At 35.3% G+C, this 21479-nt stretch overlaps 3 protein-coding genes across 7 annotated transcripts in view; all 3 read right to left on the reverse strand.

Moving 5' to 3' along the window:
• LOC101890484 (uncharacterized) overlaps positions 1 to 12114 on the reverse strand; it is a 30865-nt gene extending 18751 nt beyond the window's left edge. For 2 of the 3 annotated variants that reach the window (XM_020036123.2, XM_020036121.2), the window contains exons 1-2: positions 12062 to 12114; positions 3292 to 5282 (exon numbers count right to left, since the gene is read on the reverse strand). In XM_020036123.2, the coding sequence (XP_019891682.2) occupies positions 3292 to 5282; positions 12062 to 12099 (2029 nt within the window). In that variant the 5' untranslated portion in view covers positions 12100 to 12114. Of the gene's footprint in view, positions 1 to 3291; positions 5283 to 10215; positions 10239 to 12061 lie in introns of those variants that run through there. The other variant, XM_059118072.1, reaches the window with a different exon arrangement.
• Positions 1 to 21479, reverse strand: part of LOC101891226 (uncharacterized) — a 95093-nt gene that overhangs the window by 71427 nt on the left and 2187 nt on the right. The gene's annotated exons all lie outside the window — the stretch shown is intronic.
• LOC131800614 (zinc finger BED domain-containing protein 4-like) lies at positions 17750 to 20586 on the reverse strand. The gene is made up of 4 exons (XM_059118087.1): positions 19819 to 20586; positions 18258 to 19764; positions 18051 to 18200; positions 17750 to 17982 (listed from the first exon to the last, which is right to left on the reverse strand). Exons 1-4 carry the CDS (start codon positions 20130 to 20132, stop codon positions 17788 to 17790), a joined length of 2166 nt encoding a protein of 721 aa, XP_058974070.1. The 5' UTR covers positions 20133 to 20586; the 3' UTR covers positions 17750 to 17787.

The raw sequence follows: 21479 nt of genomic DNA on the forward strand, positions 1-21479 counted from the left end.
TACTTGGTTGGGAACTAATAGTGAAATTTGGAGTAGAATCGGCTTTTCATTAACACCATCTTCATAAAATCAATAATTTAATGAGATTTTTGCCTTAGGTTGGAAATTGGACGACTTTTTGTAAAAAAAAAGTTTTTGATAATTTCAAATTTATTTCCCTATTTTATATGAAACCTATAATCTCTAGCAAAATCTTCTCATTGAAGACTTTGTATTAAAAGTGATGGGGAGGATTTTCTGCATTGAAACCATCACGCTAAAATCAATAATTGAGGGTCATTTTGGCTCCATATCGAAAATGAGATGAGATTTTCTTCATAAAAAAAATATTTTTAAATTTAACAATATTTGCAAACGCTATTTCAGGCACAACAATTGATTCTACAGACTCCTCTTGCTCGGAGGCTTATGATAAAATTTCGTGTGGAATATTTTTCCCATTGGCGTCATCTTCCTTAAACTATTATTTGTAGGCGATATTGGCCTCAAGAAAATTTTTCCATAAAATCGACAATTTTTGTATGCAAACAAAGTTGCAACCCATATTTCACGGATATATATGGAATCTTTCGATTTCTATTGTTCTGTAAGTAATCCTAAAATCTAATGAAGAATAATTTTTTCATTGGTGCCACCATGCTAAAATCAATATTTATGGGAGATTTTGGCCTCAAGAAACTCCTCCAATAAAAAAGAACAATTTTCGTACGTAAACAAAATGGCAATCCATATTTCTGGTATATATACTAAATCTAGTGATTTCTCTTGCTCTACGACTAATGCTAAAATATAATGAAGAACAAAATTGTCATTGGTGCCATTTTGCTAGAATCAATATTTATGGGAGATTTTGACTTCTCCAAAAAATTCTCCATAAAAAATAACAATTTTTGTATGTTAACAAAATGGCAACCCATATTTCTCGGATATATACTAAATCTAGTGATTTCTCTTGTTCTGTGATGAATGCTAAAATATAATGAAGAACAGAATTTTCATTGGTGTCACCCTGCTACAATCAATATTTATAAGAAATTTTGGGGCCTTAAGGAATTTCTCCCAAAAAAAAATTTTTTTTTCTATATAAACAAAGTTGCAACCGATATTTCACGGATATATACGGAATCTTACGATTTCTCTTGTTCGGCAAGTAATGTTAAAATCTAATGAAGAATATTTTTTCCATTGGAGCCACCATGCTAAAAACAGTATTTATTGGAGATTTTGGCCTCAAGAGATTCCTTCATAAAAAAGAACAATTTTCGTATGTAAACAAAATTGCAACCGAAATTTAGCGGATATATATCGAATCTTCGGATTTCTCGTGTTCTGCAACTAATGCTAAAATCTAATGCAGAATATTTTTTCCATTGGTGCCATCCAGCTAGAATCAATATTTATAGGAGATTTTGGCTTCTCCAGACATTTCTACATAAAAAACAAACAATTTTTGTATGTAAACAAAATTGCAATCGATCGTTCTCGGATATATATTTGATCTGCTGATTTCTGTTGTTAAGAGAGCTACGATAAAATTAAATACAGATCAATAATTAAGGAAGATTTTGACTTTATGACACCCTCCTACACCCCTTTGTATATTTATTTGAGCTTTATATAACAAAAAAAAAACAACAAATCGGATAAACAATATATAAGGGAGCTTTAGGTATATCCCAACCGATTTTCACCAAATTCGACATACTTGTTTCTAGGCTCAATTTCGTCATAAGTACCAAATCCCCAATTGGGCTAATATTGCACGTTTGGTGCACAATTAAAGGCAAATCGGAAGAAGATATATACGGGAGCTATATCCAAATCTGAGCCGATCTCGATAAAATTTGGCAAAGGTATTTCTGTCCTGTATTTGATATATTTCCCCAAATATCGTTGTTGCAGAGTGCATATTACGGCTGTGGAGGACAAAAATAACAAATCGGATGAACAATATATAAGGGAGCTATAGCTATATCTGAACCGATTTCGATCAAATTTGACATACTTGTTTCTAGACTCAATTTGGTCGTAAGTACCGAATTCCAACCCATTTGGGCTAATGTTACACGTTTGGTGCACAATAAAAGGAAAATCGGAAGAAGATATATACGGGAGCTATATCTAAATTTTGACCGATTATCTCCAATTTCAATAGGGTTCGTCCTTGGGTCAAACAAATGACTTGTGCAAAATTTCATCTGGATCTGGCAATAAATGCGACCTGTACTTTGTTTACAAAAATACATGGACAGACAGAGGGGCGGATGGATAAATGCATAAATCGACTCAGAATGTGATTCTATGCAGATCCTCAAAAATGAAATATGGGTCTATCTCGTTTCCTTTTGCCTGTTACAAATGCAACAACAAATGCACAAAGACATTATACCCCGTGGGCCACCTTGTGGTGTAGGTTATAAAAAAATTTTCAAAACAGAACTCTATTTTGTTATTGTAGTCAAATATTGTCATTTAAAAAACATGTTTTAAAAATAGCTATTTACATTTTAAAATTATTCTAATTTTAGATAAAAAATATGATTTGACCATATTTAGCTATAGCATTTTTATAACATACTTTTAGGCGCTCGCCACAATTTTGAAACTAAAAAGAAACGCCTCGTATGTTGTAGTATAAATTAATATAAATATATATTTATATAGTATGATTATAGTACAAACATATTATAAAATATCGTGTAGTATATAGAATGAGTTTCTTGTAATTTTCAAAATTTCAGAGAGCGCCAAAAAGTATGCTATAAAATACATATATAATGCCAAGTATAAATTGTGTAAGTCACTTCGCAACACATGGTCAACAGAGGAAACAATATTCTATTTTCGCGTTAGTATCCTCAAAACAAGCTTTTCCACATGGTAGAACTAATTTTAATTAATTAATTAATTTTACCATGCTTTTCCACTTATTTTGAGATAAAACGAAATAAATTTAAAAAAATACATATCATATTTGTAGTCTATGTGTAAATGTATGTTTATAATATCGAAAAAAAAAAGGATTTTTGTCTGGTGAAATATGAAATCTTAAAAGGAATGGAAGAAAGAGTAGTGGCAGATAGGGGGGAAGGGAGGGAGGGAGGTACATACAATCGAAAGGATTAACAGTTTTCTTGTTTTTACAATTTTCAAAAATTTGATAGCAGTGGTAGGTAGATAGGGTAGTAGTTGTAATAGTAGTAGTAGTAGTTTTGTTGTTGTTGTATATATTTTTTTGTAATGATAGGTAGAGAGGAGGATAAGTATTTTGTAGGTGAATTTTGTAATTACCATCGGTATTGGTAGTTGTTGCCTCAGTTGCTGTCGTTTCTGTGTTGGAATCCTTTGTCGCCGTTGTGGTTTCGGCGGCTTCACTTTCCTTTGTAATTGCCTTTTCCTTTGGCACCTCGGCACCGCTTGTAACAGCAGAAGTTTGGGGTACAGCAGCATCATCATCATGCTCCAATTCTGGCGTTTCCGCATCGGTATCATCATTTTCTTCCACCTGACTTTGTTGTGGCACAGGCTCCACGGTGGCGGATTCTACAACTTGTTGTGGTGTTGTGGCCGTGGCTGGGGTATGCATTTGTCGATCAATTTTATCTTTCACATCTGCGGCATTGCTTGTCTCACCCTTGTTCTCACCCGGTGCTGCACTGCTGCTCGTTGTCGTCGTCGTCGTTGCCGCCGTTGTTGCCGGCGCCGCTGCAGTAGTCGCCGCCTTCTCGTTAGAACCTTTAGTCGTTGTTTCGGCTGGTGGCGGTGCTGTCATTGTTATCGTTTTCACCGGCCTATTCTCCGCCTCTGGTGGTGGTTTTATTTCCAGCGCAGCTGACGAGCTGCTCTTATTCTGTTGTGGCTCAAAACGTATCTCTTCCATTGTGTCGGGATTTATAATGGGCAATGCCTTGCTGCGCCGTTTAGTAAGATCGGTCACAGCGGATGCAGATCCCATACCGACAGCCCCACTTGCCCCCGACATACTGAGCGAATTGGAAGATCCAGAGCCACCGGCCGAACCGGCCAAATGACCATAAGTACCGGCCAGTGTTGCCCCACCCAGCCCAGTGGCAGTCATTAATGATGGCGGTTGGGTTGCCAGCGATCCTGTGGCAGACATTTGCGGTGGCGTACAGAATGTTGAGGGTACAAAGCCTCCGGGGCCGCCAGACGCCCCTCTTGTTCCCGTATTTTGCAGTTGCGCTCCCACATGCACCGTCGAATTGGCACTTGCGGCCGACGGTGGCTGGTGGATGTTACCTATGAGGGATGTTCGAGTTCCCGGTGGTATCGACTGTTGTATTAGGTAGTAGTGGGGTGGTTGCGGCATGACTGCCATATTTCGTATTTGATGCGATGGATGATGCAGGGAGGTTGGAGCTTGGGCGGCCACTGATTGAGCATAGTAGTGCATAGTCTGTTGGGCGCCACGCAGCGTGGCCTGTTGGTGGGCTGCCGAGGTCTGCGCTTGTGTGGCCGTCTGGTAGATGGAACCCGTTTGTCCCGGCGTGGGCGTACCATGCTGACCCGCAGCCGCCGCAGAGGCAGCAGCCAATGTACTGTTGTACATCATTATTGTATTGTGTTGTGGCATCTGCAGCGGATAGGGTGCTTGCGTCATGAAATGATTACTTGTGGGCGGCTGCAGGTTCGACTGAATGATGGTACCGGCCGGCGCGTAATGCGATATCGTATTGGACGCACCCTGGCCCTGGCGACCACCTCCACCAGCCCCGACATTTGTGTTGGCATTGCCCGACGCATTGTTGCCACCGCCAGCTCCGGCACCATTACCGCCTGGCCCGCCACCGCCTTGTGCCCCATTGCCGCCGGCTGTGTGTGTTGGAGGTGATGGCGCCAATTGGGCTCCGCCAATATTACTGCCCGCACTCTGACCAGGATGATGTTGACCTGAACTGGTGGGCGCCTGCGGATGTATTTGATTCAGCGGATAGTGGAAATAGACGGGCACTTGGGGATGCGTCGTATAGGCTTGCTGGTGGGGCGGTGGCGCCGCCGTCTGTTGTTGATGTGTGTGAGGGTGGGAATTTCCGCCGGATGCCTGGCCTGACGTCTGGTTGCTGTGGTGCAGGGGGGCCGTTTGTAGCTGGACCTGTTGGGGCTGGTGAGGCTGCTGTTGGTGGTGTGTCTGATGATGTACCTGCTGATGATGATGCTGTTGACCCTGCTGCTGCTGTTGTTGTTGTTGGCTGTGTTGATTTGGGCGTATTCCCTTCCCACCCCCTCCCGGATGCACGAACATAGGAGGATCTTTCAAAGACCTATTTTGTGGGTCGGTGGAGAGAATAGATTTCACGACGATCGTTGGCATGTTTTTTTCCACATTCAATTCATGTCGTTTTTGGTTTTTTCGGTTTTTATTTTTGTTGTATTTGGTTTGGTTACATTCACATTCATCGTTTGTTTCGTTTTAGTTTGCATTCAGATATTCATTTTTGACATACATATGACATTTTTTGCGGCAAGAAAAGAGAAAAGATTTTAATTATATCAGTAATGGGTTAGTAGTATTGGTATGCGTTTATAAAAAAAGACACAGATTGAGAGATAGAGAGATATAAAGTGAGAGAGAGAGGAAGAGTTGAAATCAATAGTGTGTGCTTGGTGGGTGGTGAGCGAAATTGTGTTTTGTATGATCATAATAATAATAAGAGATAAATGAAACACACACACAGAAGGATTGATAAATACGAAAAAACACAAGGATTAAAAAGGAATTATTTTGACAATTAATAAATAACATGCAAAAATATTAATATATATTAATAATAAAGATAATACTGAAGATGATGGCAATGTTAATAACCACACCAACATAAAAACATATTCTTAATTAGATAAATGATGATGATGTGATTTTGATTTTGATGATGATGAAGATGCTGCTGCCGCAAATTGTACAGCAAAAAAACTTAACCCCACACATAGACCCACACCAAAGTGCATATAAAAAAAATTAAAAGAAAAAAAAACAACAAATAAAAAAGAAGCAACACTAGGAAAGGAATTCAGGGAGTAACAGCAACTTGGGGGGAAGGGTCATTTGAGTTTGCATTGGTGTTGGTTGGCTGATGAAATGGGAGGAGGGTGTATGTAAAAGGTATTATTTTAAGATTTAAAAAAATTGATATTCACAATGGAAGGAAAACTGACTCATCGTTTTCCGTACACTCAGTTTTCCTTTGTAAATTCGATACAAGTTTTAAAATTAGGCATTAAATTCGGGCATGCCGAATATATGAAAGCAAGGATCCGAAAATTTTTGCAAGACATTTTTTTGCCAAAGCATGGTTTTCCGTACACTCAGTTTTCCTTTGTAAGTTCGATACAAGTTTTAAAATTACTCATTAAATTCGGGCATGCCGAATATATGAAAGCAAGGATCCGAAAATTTTTGCAAGACATTTTTTTGCCAAAGCATGGTTTGATAGATCCCATTTTTCAATCCCCGAAAACTTTGCAAACTTAAGATGAAAATACATAAAACGTTTCTTTGGCTGGCTTAAGTCATCGGCTAAAACTTCTTTGTTCCTCTACAAAGAAGCCAGCCGATGACTTAAGCCAGTCAAAAAAAAAACATTTCAGCAAAATGTTTTACATCAATCTCTTCGAAACTTATACCAAGTTCACATGGCACGTGAAATGCCAGCTATTCGTTTTTTTTTTTTCTAAAAAAATTGTTTTTTCCCATAATTTAACGATAAAAGATAGGATTGTTACAATCGCTCTAAAAGAGAGCTTATTTCCCTAGAAAGTACGGAGATGAAAAAGTAGTAAAAATGTCAAATTTTGTTCATGTCGGCGAGTACGTATTTAATATAAATGTTCCTTCTAATTCCTATAAAAATCATGAAAAATATGTGAATTCCCTGAAAATAATGTCGTGTAAATACGATAATTCGAGTACTTTGTTCAATTGCTAATGAGAACATGGTATTAGAGTGAGTACTTAACTTTTAAGGACCAACAATGTTGTTTAATTGCTAATGAGAACATGGTATTAAAGAAAGTACTTCACTTTAGAGGACGAACACTGTTGTTCAATTGCTAATGTGAACATGGTATTAAAGAAAGTACTTCACTTTAGAGGACGAACAATGTTGTTCAATTGCTAATGAGAACATGGTATTAGAGTGATGATTACCCATGACAGAAGAATACAGGTAGAGGCATCAACGCTTGGGAACATTGATATGTCAAATTTTTTAAAAAGTTTTGTCAAAAATAGGTATATTTATTTATTTCTTCTTTTGCGGTGCATTTTTCGACAATTTTCACAAATTTCAATAATTTGTCATCCAAAATGTTCAATTCCAAAATCGTTTTGACAGTTCATTGTACCAACAGCTGTATCGGTGCGGCTACCTGTATTCTTCTTCCATGTAATTACCAGATACGAAAATGTGAAGATTATCTGAGAAATTAGTTGCTTTGTTCTAGTACCTGTCAGAAAGTACCAGTTTTGATCTTTTTTTTTGATATCTTAAAGTGAAAATCGGTTATCGTAGTAAAAACTTTTACATTCTTGCAGTTCTGAAACAGATCAAGTTTAAGCGCGTGTTATAACACAACTAATATTCAACCATCATGAAAACAAGGTGGGTTCACCCACTACTAATCTACTATTAAACACAGTAGATTAATCTTAAATAGTGTAAACCCGATATTGCAACTAGTTTTCAACAATTATTTAAATAATATAGCTTGGAATGCCTTTAACTACGGGTAGTAATTATTTGCAATTTTTGGTTGTATTTGTATTAGCCACAATTTTATACTCTCAAAGATGTATGAAAACAAGGTGGGTTCACCCATTACTAATCTATTAAACCCAGTGGTCTGATGACATTCAGTAGTGTGAACACTCTACAACACCTAATATTCAAAAAGTAATAAAAAACTATTATTATAATTCTCCCCAATTAAATTTTCCATTAGTGCATCTCCAAGAAATTGTCAACTTTTTCGTTTGCTTTCTGTTGCTGGCAACAAAGCTTGCTTCTACCACAAGTTTACACGGGGTTTATGACATATTGTAAATGCATGGGGGTATTGGTCTTTTTTTTGCTGTTGTTTTCCTACCAGGCGGAAGAAATAGAGAGTGAAAATCCACAGAGCAAACAATAATGAACGACGATGACAACAACAACAATGATGCATGCCATTGGGATTGACTCACACTTGTCATAAGAAAATTCCAATTGTACGGGGCAACAAAGAAAAGAAGAAACAAAAAACAACAACAACGACAACAAGTTGGAGAAGCAAAAACAAACCAAAGTGCCAGCAAACATTTTAAATTGTTATTTTTTTAGGTTATGTTATTCATGAGTTTTATTTCTCTTTCGAATTATTTTTTCTCCTCTCACTACAAATGAATGAGATCTCTCCCACAATGAGTAAGCACGTGTGTGTGTGTATGTGGGAAGGTGTCAAATGTTTAAGAAATGAACAGAGGGCTATCATAGTTCATCAATTATTCTGTTGGTGGCATTGCTCTACAAAAAACAAAAAAAAACAGACACCAAAGCAACCAAATAGGATTTTAAATAAAAATAGGTTTGTTTAATTTTGTCGTCGTCGTCGTCCACTCACTACTCATTCACTCTATTTGATGAAATAGATACAACAACAAAAAAGTACAACAGGTTGCCGTGGTTTTGGGGGAAATAGATTAGTGCAAACACTCATACGCCTCCCCCTCTCCTCCCCCAAACTACACCGTGACAAAAATGAAACAAGTTTTGGTTTTTTTTCTTGTTTTTGTTCATTTTGGTACGTGAATGCATGCTTGCCACTCACTTTAGTGGTGCGGCCCTCTTTTCTCAAACAACAACAACAAAACAGCACAGCCACATGGTATGTTTGTCATTGCAGTGATTCTTGAAGTATTGCTGCTGCTGTTGTTGCTTGCAGTTAATTTGTGACACGATGAAGTAGTAGTGAGGCTGACTGGCTGGCAGTGGCAAATGCAAACAAAAAACAACAGAAATATTTTAAGAAATAGGTCTAAAATTCGTATTTCATTGAGAAAGATATGTGCATTCAAGGTAGAAAATATACCAGTAAACCATAAATAATTTGAGGATATGTTGGGTGGGGAAAATTTCATAGATTACTTTACATGTTGCTTGGATCCAATTCAATCTCATTTTATGGAAGAAGTCCCCAATAACCTGGCAAGTTTACGAAATCCACCAATTAAATGTCAATTCCATGACGAATACGTCGAACAATATTCACTGGATTTTACGTGACGTATAGTATACGTTATGGAATTGAAATTTAAGATCGAGTGGATTTCATAAATTTAAACGTACTTTTATACTCATTAAGTCGAGTCGAGGATTTCCACTGTAAATTCCATTACGTATACGTCAACTCCATTGCGTATACGTCAACTCCATTGCGTATACGTCGAATGGAACTGCATCTCAAATCCAGTTGATTTCGGTTGACGTATACGCAATGGAATTTACAGTGGAAATCCTCGACTCGGCTTAATGAGTCTAAAAGTAAGTTTAGATTGAAGAAATCCACTCGATCTCAATTTTCTATTCCATAGCGTATACTATACGTCACGTAAATCGTATTCATAAAATCCTGTGAATATTATTCGACGTATTTTAAAAGAACGCTCAGTTTTGGAATGTAATACTTTGATATATCAACGTTCACATTTATTTACTCCTTCAATTTTTCTTCCTTCGCGCTAAAATAACTTCTAGTTGTGGCCTAACATTCCACTTGTAAATTATTTGCAAGTTACTCATACGTTGCAATTTATAACTTTATTTACATACCTATAAGTTTTCAAAATATTAAAAAAAAAAATGCCACGTTCTCACAATTGCCTGCCATTAAAACAAAACAAACCAAATCAAAATAAATTTCTCAATAAGTAAATGATGATTTGCATAATTCCTCTCTCTCACTCTGAGATGTGAGTAGAGGACATGCTCACAGAACGGCAAATGACAAAAAAAAGAAAATTAACAATTTCTCTTCTCTAGTATTTTCTTAGTTCTCACATTGATTTTGTGGAATGTTTGGAGATTTTCAAACGGGGGAATTTGTTGACCAACTTTTCCAGAATTTTTGAAATTGTTGGCATACCACCAACCAACCTATTTGTGTTTAGTTGTCTTACAACTTTTAAAAATCCGTTTGATTATTTTTGTTCGTCTCACATACCTCCTCATCAGCAGCAGTTATTTTTTGGTGTTGTGCCGAGAGTTATTGGAGAGAAAATTTGTTGGTATATTGGTAGGCATGTTTCTGTGTGTGAGTGGTGCAAGAATCAAGTTATCTCTGTTACTTCTTGTCTTGCCGACGACGACGACAACATGACGGCGATGCAAAAATGTAGAACAAGTGAAATTCTTTGCAAGAAACCAAAAAGACAAAAAAAAAAAAAACTCAACCCAACGGCACAGACAGACGTTACGACGACATATACTAGCAGCATATAACTAACTAGTGACGACCGATCGACTATCCACAATGACGACGTCGACGACCTATTGCATTTGAACATGCAATAATACAACAACGACAAACGAACGAACGACATTGCCGAACCGAACCAAACCATTCATTGTTGGCTTTGTTGGCTGGCTGGCTGCTGTGTTGTTGACGTTGGCATTGTCGATCAACAGCTAAATGATTGCGTCGTTAACGTTGGCATTTCAAAGCTTAACAATTCTCATAGCAGGTTTTTTGTGGATCAGCCGTTAGTAAAACTGCTATCTACTTGAAATTGTTGGCCTGACAACGTCGTAGTCGTAGGCACACCACACCACGACGGCTGATCACGGTAATTGAGTTTATTGTGAGAGAGAGAATTTATATGTGAATGTATGAGTGGAATGTACATATGTCTGTCTGTCTGGTCTGTCTGTCAGTCAGCCAAACATGCCTGTCGTCAGCTGGCTAATATTGCCAGCAAGCAACTTTCTAAATAAGTACCACAGAAACCAGTATTTTTTCTTGTCTGGTTTCTTCTGTGCGCGAATAACTAGCGCGCTGCTCTGAGTGGATCGTTCCGTAGAGAGAATGACTGAAAAAAAGACAGAAGGAACCAACGAACGAACGAACGAGCGTTCAAGTAAGCATTGTGCGCGGCGGCCTCTGATCTATTAGGAGTTTTAGTAGTAGCTGCAAGCAAGCAAAAAAGACGATAAAGCGCAAGGCGAATATAAAGCAAAAATTATACAAAATATTGTTTGTTACTATTTGCCATTTTGATTTCGGTGTGTGAGTGTGTGCATTTGTTTTGTTTGCAGGGAAGTGATGGACTAGAGGTGTGTGTGTGTGTGTGTGTGTATGTGTGTGGAGAAGTGTTGCGTTTCTTGTCGGGTCTGTCTTGCATTGCGGTTTTGCGTTTTTTTTTCCTCTTACGTTTGGTATGCGCTGCTCATAAATATTCTTCTGTCTGTCGTCTAGTCGGTAGGGTATTATATGGGCTAACAACAACAAAGCTATTTAATAGTTTTGGCTAAAAAGAGCACAACAACAATGAAATTGGGTAAGGGAAACCGGTTATCCGGTTACAAGATATGCAAGTCTGTTTGAAGTGGTACCTATTCCTTTGGAAAGAAAAATAAAAGTATTATCCCTTATCCAACTTTAATATGAGCGATCGTGAAAATGGCGGACCCATATTGTTTTATTGTATGACCGATCTTATAAAATTGAAATTTTCGCTGCAAATCGGAAAAAATGGTTTCTAGGTAAGTGGTAGCCCCCTATTTTGGCTTTGCTACTTGAAGGTTTTACCATCAAAAACAAGATTTTTCCATTATTTTTCATAATATATATAAAATAAACGAGTAAACCATTTTCCAATTCAGTAAAATTGTTTCAAATTAATGTTTTGTCCTTGTTTTGTTAATTTTCTTCCAAAAAGCAAGAAATTCCAACAATTCCCAAAATGTTACATTAATACATGTGAACATTACGGCAATTAAAAGGTCAATGTACGTCTAAATGCTGTTACGTCACATTACGCACATTACCTTACGTTGACCGCTAACCATACCTTATTTCACAGTCATTATCAGCTGATACTCTCGCCATTTTCTTTGGCCAATTGCAATCTTATAATTGCAAAGTAAATTTGTAATATTTAAAGTGGAATCATATATTTCCGACAAAACATATTTAAAAAACAATGAACAGTATTTTTTGAAATAAAAATAAATAAAGTATTACAAACAGTAACACATTGGGAAAATTGTAAAATGTCTTCTGTTGCCCAAAAATTCTTCTACCAAAGGTGAGTGGAAGCAGAAAGTACTTCCGTAAGTTATAGCTATTTCCTGAAATAGTAATAAAAATGCAATATTTCACAGGTTTCTACAATAATGGGCTGCATTGTGCGAAGCTAGATACTGAGACTCCCAAATTGGCATGTCAATTAAGATAGAACAATGAAATTACTCCAGTGATATCATTGATGCACCACCCCATTAAACCCCTCTATAGGTATTGAGACTATATCTGACAGTCATAGTCGCCGATCAGTGGGGACACCAAATTAGGTGCCTGCTACTTGCCCATATTGTTCGATTCAATCAGTTTATAACCTTCTCTAGTCTCAAGCCTATCATAATGTTCCTACTGCAGTGCATTAAACAAAGGAATGGAAGAGCATTTTTGATGTTTACATTTTTCATTTGATCTTGTGTGTGCTTTTCTTTGTTGTACAAAAAAATATGTCTAGTGGTAACGTCGGCGACGTGTATTAAAGAGGAAGACAGACACAGGCTACAAAATTGGACGGATGAATGGATTGGTGGTCTGGTTTTATTTGGTTTTCCGATTTGCTTGGTTGGATGGGAGTATATAGAGATGGGTACGTATATATATGCATATAGGTAAGAAAGAAGAAGAAACAGATGTGAATAGCAGGAGGAGAAGGAGGAGGAGTTGGACAATAATATCAGACAATGAATGGAAATGGATGAATGAATAACTGGTTCTTTGGTGTGAAATAGAATGTGATTATATAAAAAAAAATATATATTGTTTTTTGGTTGGAATAGGCACAGGGTTACAACCGGCGCCATCAGCATTGTTGCCTTATAACAACGATGGCGTCGGCGGCATCATGGTGTTTGCTTTGATTGCTAGTGGCAATAGTAGTAGTTTAGAAGGGTAGGGTGGGTGATAATTGTGATATGACGCTTTAAAGCGCTTAATACGCTCAAAATACGCCAAGTTAACGTCACATTGCCACCTAGACCTACTTACTCATTTGTACTCTGTATTTGCATTGTGTATTGCAATTATTTTCTTTTCTTTTTTATGCAATCTACAAAGATTCTCACAGCGTTTTCCGCTTCCAAGTTTATGTTTGTATTTGTTTTCTTTTTGTTTTTAATTTTCTTTTATAATTGGTGATGAGTTAGAGTGGCGATGATGAAGGTGGCGGTGGTGGTGGTGGTCGTTTCACACAGGAAAATGTGGAAATAAAAAGTCTTTGTTTTTTTTTTTTTCGATTATCTTGCGTTTTTCGTTTCTTTTAATTTTAGTTTCAGTTTCTGGTTTTTAATTTCGGTTTATTGATTTGCGTTTCGTTTTTTTTTGTTTTCTGCCACGTTTCACCTATGTGTGTTGCACAAAAATGCGTGATAAATTAAAAAAATAAATAAAATAAGAATAAAATAAATCAAAAACTGTTCGAATCGGGGTTTAGATTTTCAATTTTGCAACAGTGTTTTTTGTTTTCTTTTTTTACACAAGTAATCACGGCAGGCAACAGCCAACAACAAAACAGGTGCGACGATGACGGCTTGGTAACGGTGGTGGCGGCTGCGTTGTCGGCTTATCACCATGCAGAAACTGAGAAACCAAGTCTACAGCGCTGGACGGATGGCTGGATGACCTCCTCCTATATTTTACGTTTTGTGGAATTCGTCAGCCAAACAGCCAACACCGTAACCTGCCACTAAGTGGTATTGGCATAACAACATTCACAAATAAAAAGAGACACTGTTTAATAGGATATTTTCCATATAACAATCGAAAATGGTTATGGTACTAGCTTATAAATTAAATTTTATTAAAATATTTATTTCTGCAGAACAAAATCGTTAAAAAGGAACAAAATCGTAAAAAAGAACACATGTTCGATTGTTGTCATTTTTCGCCGAGATAGGGTTCTAGAGTTGTGACATTATTAGAGATCTATAGTAATGATAATATACCAATTTGTTTTATATATATTTTTTGATTTTAATTCTTTTTTTTTATTAACAAATCAACAACAGTTTTCATTTTCATATTTGTACAACTTGAGAGCATTCCAATTCCAAAGCTTTTCTTTTCCTTTTTTCTTTGTTTCTTTTTTTTTTATTATTCTGTTGTTAAACTTTTTTCTCCATAAATTATGTGCTAAGATATTCATTCATCTTTCTTTTTGGAGAGGATTAGTGTAGTGTGAGAAAGAATATGATTTTTTTGCTGTACACAACAACGACAACAACATCTTATCTTATTTGAAAAGAAAATATAATAATTAAAAGTAAAAAAAAATAAAACACTTTGTTTTTACAATTATATATCGTTTTTTTGTAACAAACAAAAAAGAAGAAGAAAATTATATTCAATACTACAGTATTTTAATTCGATTTTTTTTATATAGGTAAAAATATCTTGTGGATTTTATATGTTTATTATTCAATGAAATTAAAAAAATAATGATGGTTGGTATTACAAACAGAAAGAAAAAAACTTGTTTATCCACATATAATTTGTGGCGTGATGGAAGTTTACATCGAAAGTTATGTGCTGGGGGTTTGGCTTGATGTAATAATATGTAAGAGATGCAAAATAAAAATAAAAAAACGAAAATGTATAGGTATATAGAATAGTTGTGCATCAGGAGTAAGGGATAGAAAAAAGGGTCTACGTTTTGTTCCATTTCTTATGATATAAAATGGTATCATGAATATTCTTCATTTCAATTCAAAAATTCAATCACGCCACAACCTATACAATGTTTATTATTTAAGAATATTGTAGTTTTTTAGTAAAATACATAAAAAATACATTTTTTTTAAATAGGGAAACAACAAATCATCTCGGTATTACGTACATTATTTACAGCAAAAGAGTGGTTAAAATAAATTTTTAAGATTCTGAATTTAGACAAAAGAAGTTTCACGAAGCAAGATTTCTTTTGATTTTTATAATATTTTACTTCATGAAATTTTATGTAAATTTTGCTGTTTTGCCACAAAAAACACACCAACAAATGTTTTAAACAAAATTATATAAAGAATACCTTCCCACTAGCAGTACAAAACAAACTTGAAAGTGTATTTCTATCGCAAACTAATGTTTTTTAAAAAAAATTAGCAGAAATGCAATAATACTAAATATGTCCAAAGGAGTTATCAATTTACAGTGAATTACAGTCGCTACTTTACGTACTGTACGTCTACGACCAAACAACTTCTACTGACAAGTGAGCAACAACAGGTGATATTCTCGCAAGTACTTTTAATGGCAAACACAAGAAATTCAATAGAAAAAGTTTTGTTAATCCAAAGTGTAATAAAAAAAAGGAAAGCGATGCATTTTGCGTGAAAACAGAATGTAATTACCTAGTGAACTGTAACAAAATTTGCAATTAAACCAAAGAAACGACGCGCAGCATCACTACAAGAGAGCCCTGCAGAGTTGAAGCCGACGTGGATAGAATTACATGGCAAATCTAGGACAAAGTGATAATAATAATAAAAATAAAATAAAAAGATGTCAAAGAATATAGCTTAGGGATATAATTCAGTAATTTATATGGAAATTCAACTAATTTCTGTAACAAAATCAAAAAGTTAAACAACACATTTGAGAGAGGGAGAGCATGAATTGCTGTCCACTGCAAGTGATTAACATGGCAAATGTAGGAAAAAGTTTAATGTACAAATATAATTGTTTAAGTAACATTAAATAAAACGTGTCACCTATTGAAGAATTTATTTCTGCGTTTTGTAGTTTTTAAGAAAATGCAACAAATTTTCTGTATCAGAATTCCAAAAGAAAACGACAATACATTTAAGATATTATGTAAGAACTGTAATTCACTGTAAATTAGTAACATACATAGCAAACTAATCAAACCTCATTAACAACACAGGCTCAGAGACAAAGAATTTTCAAGGAAATTTACAGGTGCTATAACAAATCTGATTGCAGGAGAAAAATAATTGTCGGAACATCTGGGAAAATATAAAATATTTTAAAAGGAGCCCTAATGAATCATTTTAAACTTATATTGTATACAATTAAATATATAAACTTTATAGAATGTTGGTGCTGCCATTGCATTTACGTCATTTTGGATCAGTATGAATAGGAATATTGCTTTTACGTTACAGTTCCCAAATAAAATAAAATGAATAAATACCTATAAATAATTAGCTTTTGTCATTAATATTGCAATAAGACAATACCTTTAACAAAGTCTCAGAGTTGACGTCAACTGAATGGAAATCTTGGAAATTTATTTTAAAGAATTGTTTGTGTTTGGGGCTAAAGATAGCTTAAATAAAATTTAAATTGATAATAAGTATATAAATGCAGCAAAAGTTTTTGTAAATTACAAAAAAAAACATCAAAAATATTCTTGAACATCGAAAGTGGGGACAAACATCATTCACAGAGAGTGATTAACAGGTGACGTCAACTTGAATATGAACCACTTGTTAATAGAAAAAAAGAATAACAATGTGAAAAGTACAATCTATTAACATTTTTAAAATAAATAGGTAAATTCCATATTCCAAAATCGTATTGAGGTTTGTTAATGATAATGAACTTTTCTAATTTTATTTAAAAGGCCAAGGAAAAGAAGGATGAAGAGAGAAAGATAGAGAGGAAGACAAAAACTAAAAGAGGACACTTGTCAGTTTACGAGATCAAAGTTCCATTACCCTAAGTAGTTACTTCATATCTACAAACAAAAATTAATATTTTTTAATCACCTTTGTTGTTGTTGGTGTTGCATTTTTTCTCTATTTTTAACCACAATTGGATGTTGTTACCAAGCAAACATTTTCCATATGACTGCCGCGTTGTAGTGGTTGATTTGCAGCAAACTAATCGCGGCGCACACACAACCCGTTTAGAAAACGACAACAACAACAACTAAATGTGCAATAGTATTATGTATGAATTTTGTTTGGGTTTTTATTGTTTATTGAACATCTGGCAAGACGATTTCCGAATTAAATAGACCACTACTATTTTTAGCCAAAGAAGGCTAGGTGTTTGTTCAGACGTTTAATGTGGTGCTGTTGAATTAAGAAAAAATGGGACAATAAGCCAAGATAAATATTGGAACAACCTTAAAAAATAAAATATGAATATCAACTACGATTGCAAACTGTTTATCAAAAAATATAAGTGGATTGTCGTAATAATTGTTGTTGCATCGCTGTCATCAAAAATCGTGGCTTGAACCTTAAGTCTTAAGCAGAGGGCGAAGCCGATGTGAAATTCTCGGCGGCGGCGGCTAAGCATAAAAAAGTCGGCGGCGGCTAAAAGTCGACTGCAGCCGAAAGAAAATCGGCGGCGGCGGCTAAAGCAATATACGGCCGGCGGCGGCTAAAAGTCGGCTACAGACGACGACTTTAACGTGAACAAATAATTTCGGTTGTTTTAATAACTGTCAATTCATTTAATTTAAAATAAAAATGAAAATATAAGTTTATATGCACATTTGTTGCTTATAGCACATTAAAAATTAATAAAAATACTTTAATTTGATAAAAATGGTTCGACGACTGCCTTGTTATCGTGAACAAACAATTGTTTCTTTACTGTTGCCGGATGCAGGCTGCTTCTCTTTGCATTTACACAATTCCCGGCATATGAAAATGCTTGCTCTGAAGATGCTGATGTGGCTGGAATTCCAAAGCACATATTTGCTACAGTAGCAACATTTGGAAAGATCTATAAAAAGTAAATGGTCAAAACGTAACCTGCTTAAAACAAGTTTAAGATGTGAATCTTTAACGTACTTGTTTGTTCTGTCGCCACCAATCTAGAGGCTCGACCGCCTCGACTTTCATTTCCAAATATTTTCTTATTTCTAACTCTACGTTATTTTGTACATTAGAAGGCGATGGTCCCATAAATTCCAACATTCTTTGACGACTAGCTGATATTTTCTGCAAGTAAAATATACGTCAGTTAAGTTTACCTTTACATTTATTAAAACATAATACCTGTTTTTTTGCATTTGGTTCAGTGCTCGTTGATGGCTCATTTAATAATGTGTCATCGATTTCCTTTAATTTTTCAATTTCTTCCATAATCAAGTTCTCCTTGGAAATTGGAGACAGAACATCATGCACAAGTTCCAAGGAGTTTGGCGATTGTTTGGGTATCTGTAGTATATATTTATCTAAAACAGGCCAGTTTTTTTGGTATGGGTCCATAAGCGCAGCTACAACATACATTCTATATACTTTGAATCGCTTCGTGAAGTTTTGCACAGCGAAATTGCATAAATTGATTGTTAGTTCAAAAGACGCTTTTTCTTCTTCATTCTTCATTGAGGACATAATGGATTCCTGAAAATAAATACACGAAGATATCGTCGGATAATCTTGGCCTTGAAGGTGTTTTGTGGCGTCCTCAAAAATTTTTAAAAACGTGCCAAATTCCGTTATAATTTGCTTTTCCATTGTCCCAATCACTAACAGTTCCTTTTTAGCTTTAACTAATGCTACATTTATAGTGGATATATTATTCGTATAGCTTTGAATCATTGCAAGCAGAGAGTTCCAACGTGTTGCAACGGAATTTTTCAAAGAGGTGTGGTGCTTGACGTTTAAAGTTGCTTCATATTGTTCAGTAAAATAGTCATCTCCATGTGGAAATTGTTCGCAACTATCCAAACTCTCCAAAATTATTTCAACCTCTGTAAATATTTTTTCTAAATCGTTTTGTTCCTCCATATTTTGAATATTTGATATTTCTTCATAGCTATACATTAAGCTGCTATAAATTTTTTTTAATTTTGATATTATGTTATTAATATTTTCAAATGACTTGTTGTTTAGTATATCTTCCATCAAAAATCTGTGTAAAACATGAGCCATACAACCATATCTTGGTATATTTTTAATTTTTAAAGCTGAAACGATGTTGCTTCCACCATCAGTAACAGCACATATGTTTTTTTCCAACAGATTAAATTCACATAAAGCTTCTTCAATTTTTTCTACAACTGCTAGTCCAGTGTGAGGTCGTGGAAAGATCTCTGTCTTGAGCGTTACAATTTGCATTTGAAAATTTTGGCAGAAATGAACTTTTATGTTTATGTAAGACAAGTGCTTATGTTTATCTGACCACATATCCAATACAAGTGTAACATTTTTGGGCGACTCTTTAAGGCTTGTTTTTACGTGGTCCAAATATATGTTATAAACATCGTTTAAAGCCGTCGTAGCTATTGTCCTATCTGTGGGGAATATAGCCTTTGGGTTTAAGAAAGATACCAATTTCTTAAATCCTGGCCTTTCAACAATTTTAAACGGTTGCAAATCCCAACAGCACATTTCGGCGACCCGGCGAGCATTTTGTTGTTTGTTGTTACAACTTGTTGAGGATTTCAATGCATTTTGTGTCATTGTTGAACTTTTCAGGTTATTTAAAGATTTCACGTCCAAGTTATGTACAGCTCGTAGATGGTTCATATAATTTGTGGTTGATGTTGATTTTCCAAAACTAAAATCATAAACATTTACACACATGCGAATGGAAAAAATTAGAAATTCTTACCTTTTTAAATTGGTCTTTTCATCCAAACACAATTTGCAAAATTTATATTTTTGAAGTATATGCCTCTTTTTAAAATAGAGATCACCAAAATATTTCCAACACATTGATATACCACCTTCATTTACAACAACCTTTGCCAAATTTTTAAATTCATTTTTCTTTTTAAAAAGATCTTCATATTGAGATACATCTGCATATGGAGAAATATTGATTTCAGTATCAACAGATTCGTCAGAATCGGATTCTGATTTAGTCAAAACTGTTTGACCCTTTCGGTTAGCGGAAAAATAATTTTTAATATTCCTTTGGCACATTTTGCATTCTTTTCTTTGAACAAGCAAAAACACAACGAATCTTTGGCAAACAATATGGTTGCCACTCCATCAAAATTCGTAAGTTACAAAAGGTTGCCAAAGGTTTTGTGATAAAAAAAACAAATCTACAAAGTCATAATACCCTTACCACTATGTGGTGTAGGGTATAATTAATATAAATAGCCTACACGTTTTTGCCTCTCGAAGACGAGTGCACAATGTAAATTATCGTCCAATAATGAGCATTATAATATGTTAATTTATCGATAAGATTAAAAGACATATTTATACAAATTTGCTGTATAAATTTATATTTTTCAACGGCTTAGCCGACTCAGTCGGCTAAAAATTTGAGCCGATGAGAGCCGCATACATCAGCGGCGGCTCAGATCACTTAAAAAAAGTCGGCGGCGGCTGCACGCCGACTGCGAGCCGATCGGCTTCGTGCTCTGGTCTTAAGGTGACTGCATGCAACGTGGATATACCAATACAACTCTTTTTTTTTTTTTTTGTATGCGAGAGAACAATGTTAACAATGTTTATCCATCAATAAAAAGGTGTTGAATTAAACCACGAGATCAAACTAACAACACCAACAACAGAAATGTCATCTATGGGAATTTTTGTTATCATGTTACTTTACTCTCCTCTTCTTCGGCCATTTTTTAAGGCAAAGCGCTGCCACATTTATGGGTTCGTTGTAATCTAGTTTCGAGTGGCCTTGGTATTTTGGTCGGTCATTCAACAAAAGAGACAGCTAGAGAGTGTAGGAGATAACAAACAAAGCAAGAGAGAAGAGGAGAGCGAGAGACATCATATTGTGTGTGATTCACACATACACACTTGGACACAGCACGATCCACGTGTTTTCATTTTGTTAATAATGACACACAATGGCCAGCCGAGTAGTCATATGGCGGCAGGAAATTTCCTTAAAAATGGAAATGTATTTTCTGTGAACAGCCAAGGGAAAATAAAACACAAAAAAAAAAACTTGTCATAGATATTTTGCAAGAACAAAAAGAAAATAAGATCACCATTCTCTGAGAAATATGCACACGCACACACACCCACCACTCACTCAGCCACTCGCCCAAATACACTACACTGCCCTGCCTTTGCCACTTGAAAATAGATTTTTTTTATTGTTGTTGTTAAGTATGACAGAAAAAAAAAACAGAGATGAGAGAAAAAGCCGACCATCGTTCAACGACTTGGCATTTATTATGACTTTCTTTGAACAATTGTCAATGTACGTAATAACACGATAATCTTTTGTTGTTTCCTTTATAATTCGCGAGTTTTCTTTTTTATTGTAATTTACACAACATGTCACACACGTTTTGG

The sequence above is a fragment of the Musca domestica genome, unplaced genomic scaffold, assembly GCF_030504385.1.
Source record: "Musca domestica strain aabys unplaced genomic scaffold, Musca_domestica.polishedcontigs.V.1.1 1, whole genome shotgun sequence".
Taxonomy (NCBI): domain Eukaryota; kingdom Metazoa; phylum Arthropoda; class Insecta; order Diptera; family Muscidae; genus Musca; species Musca domestica.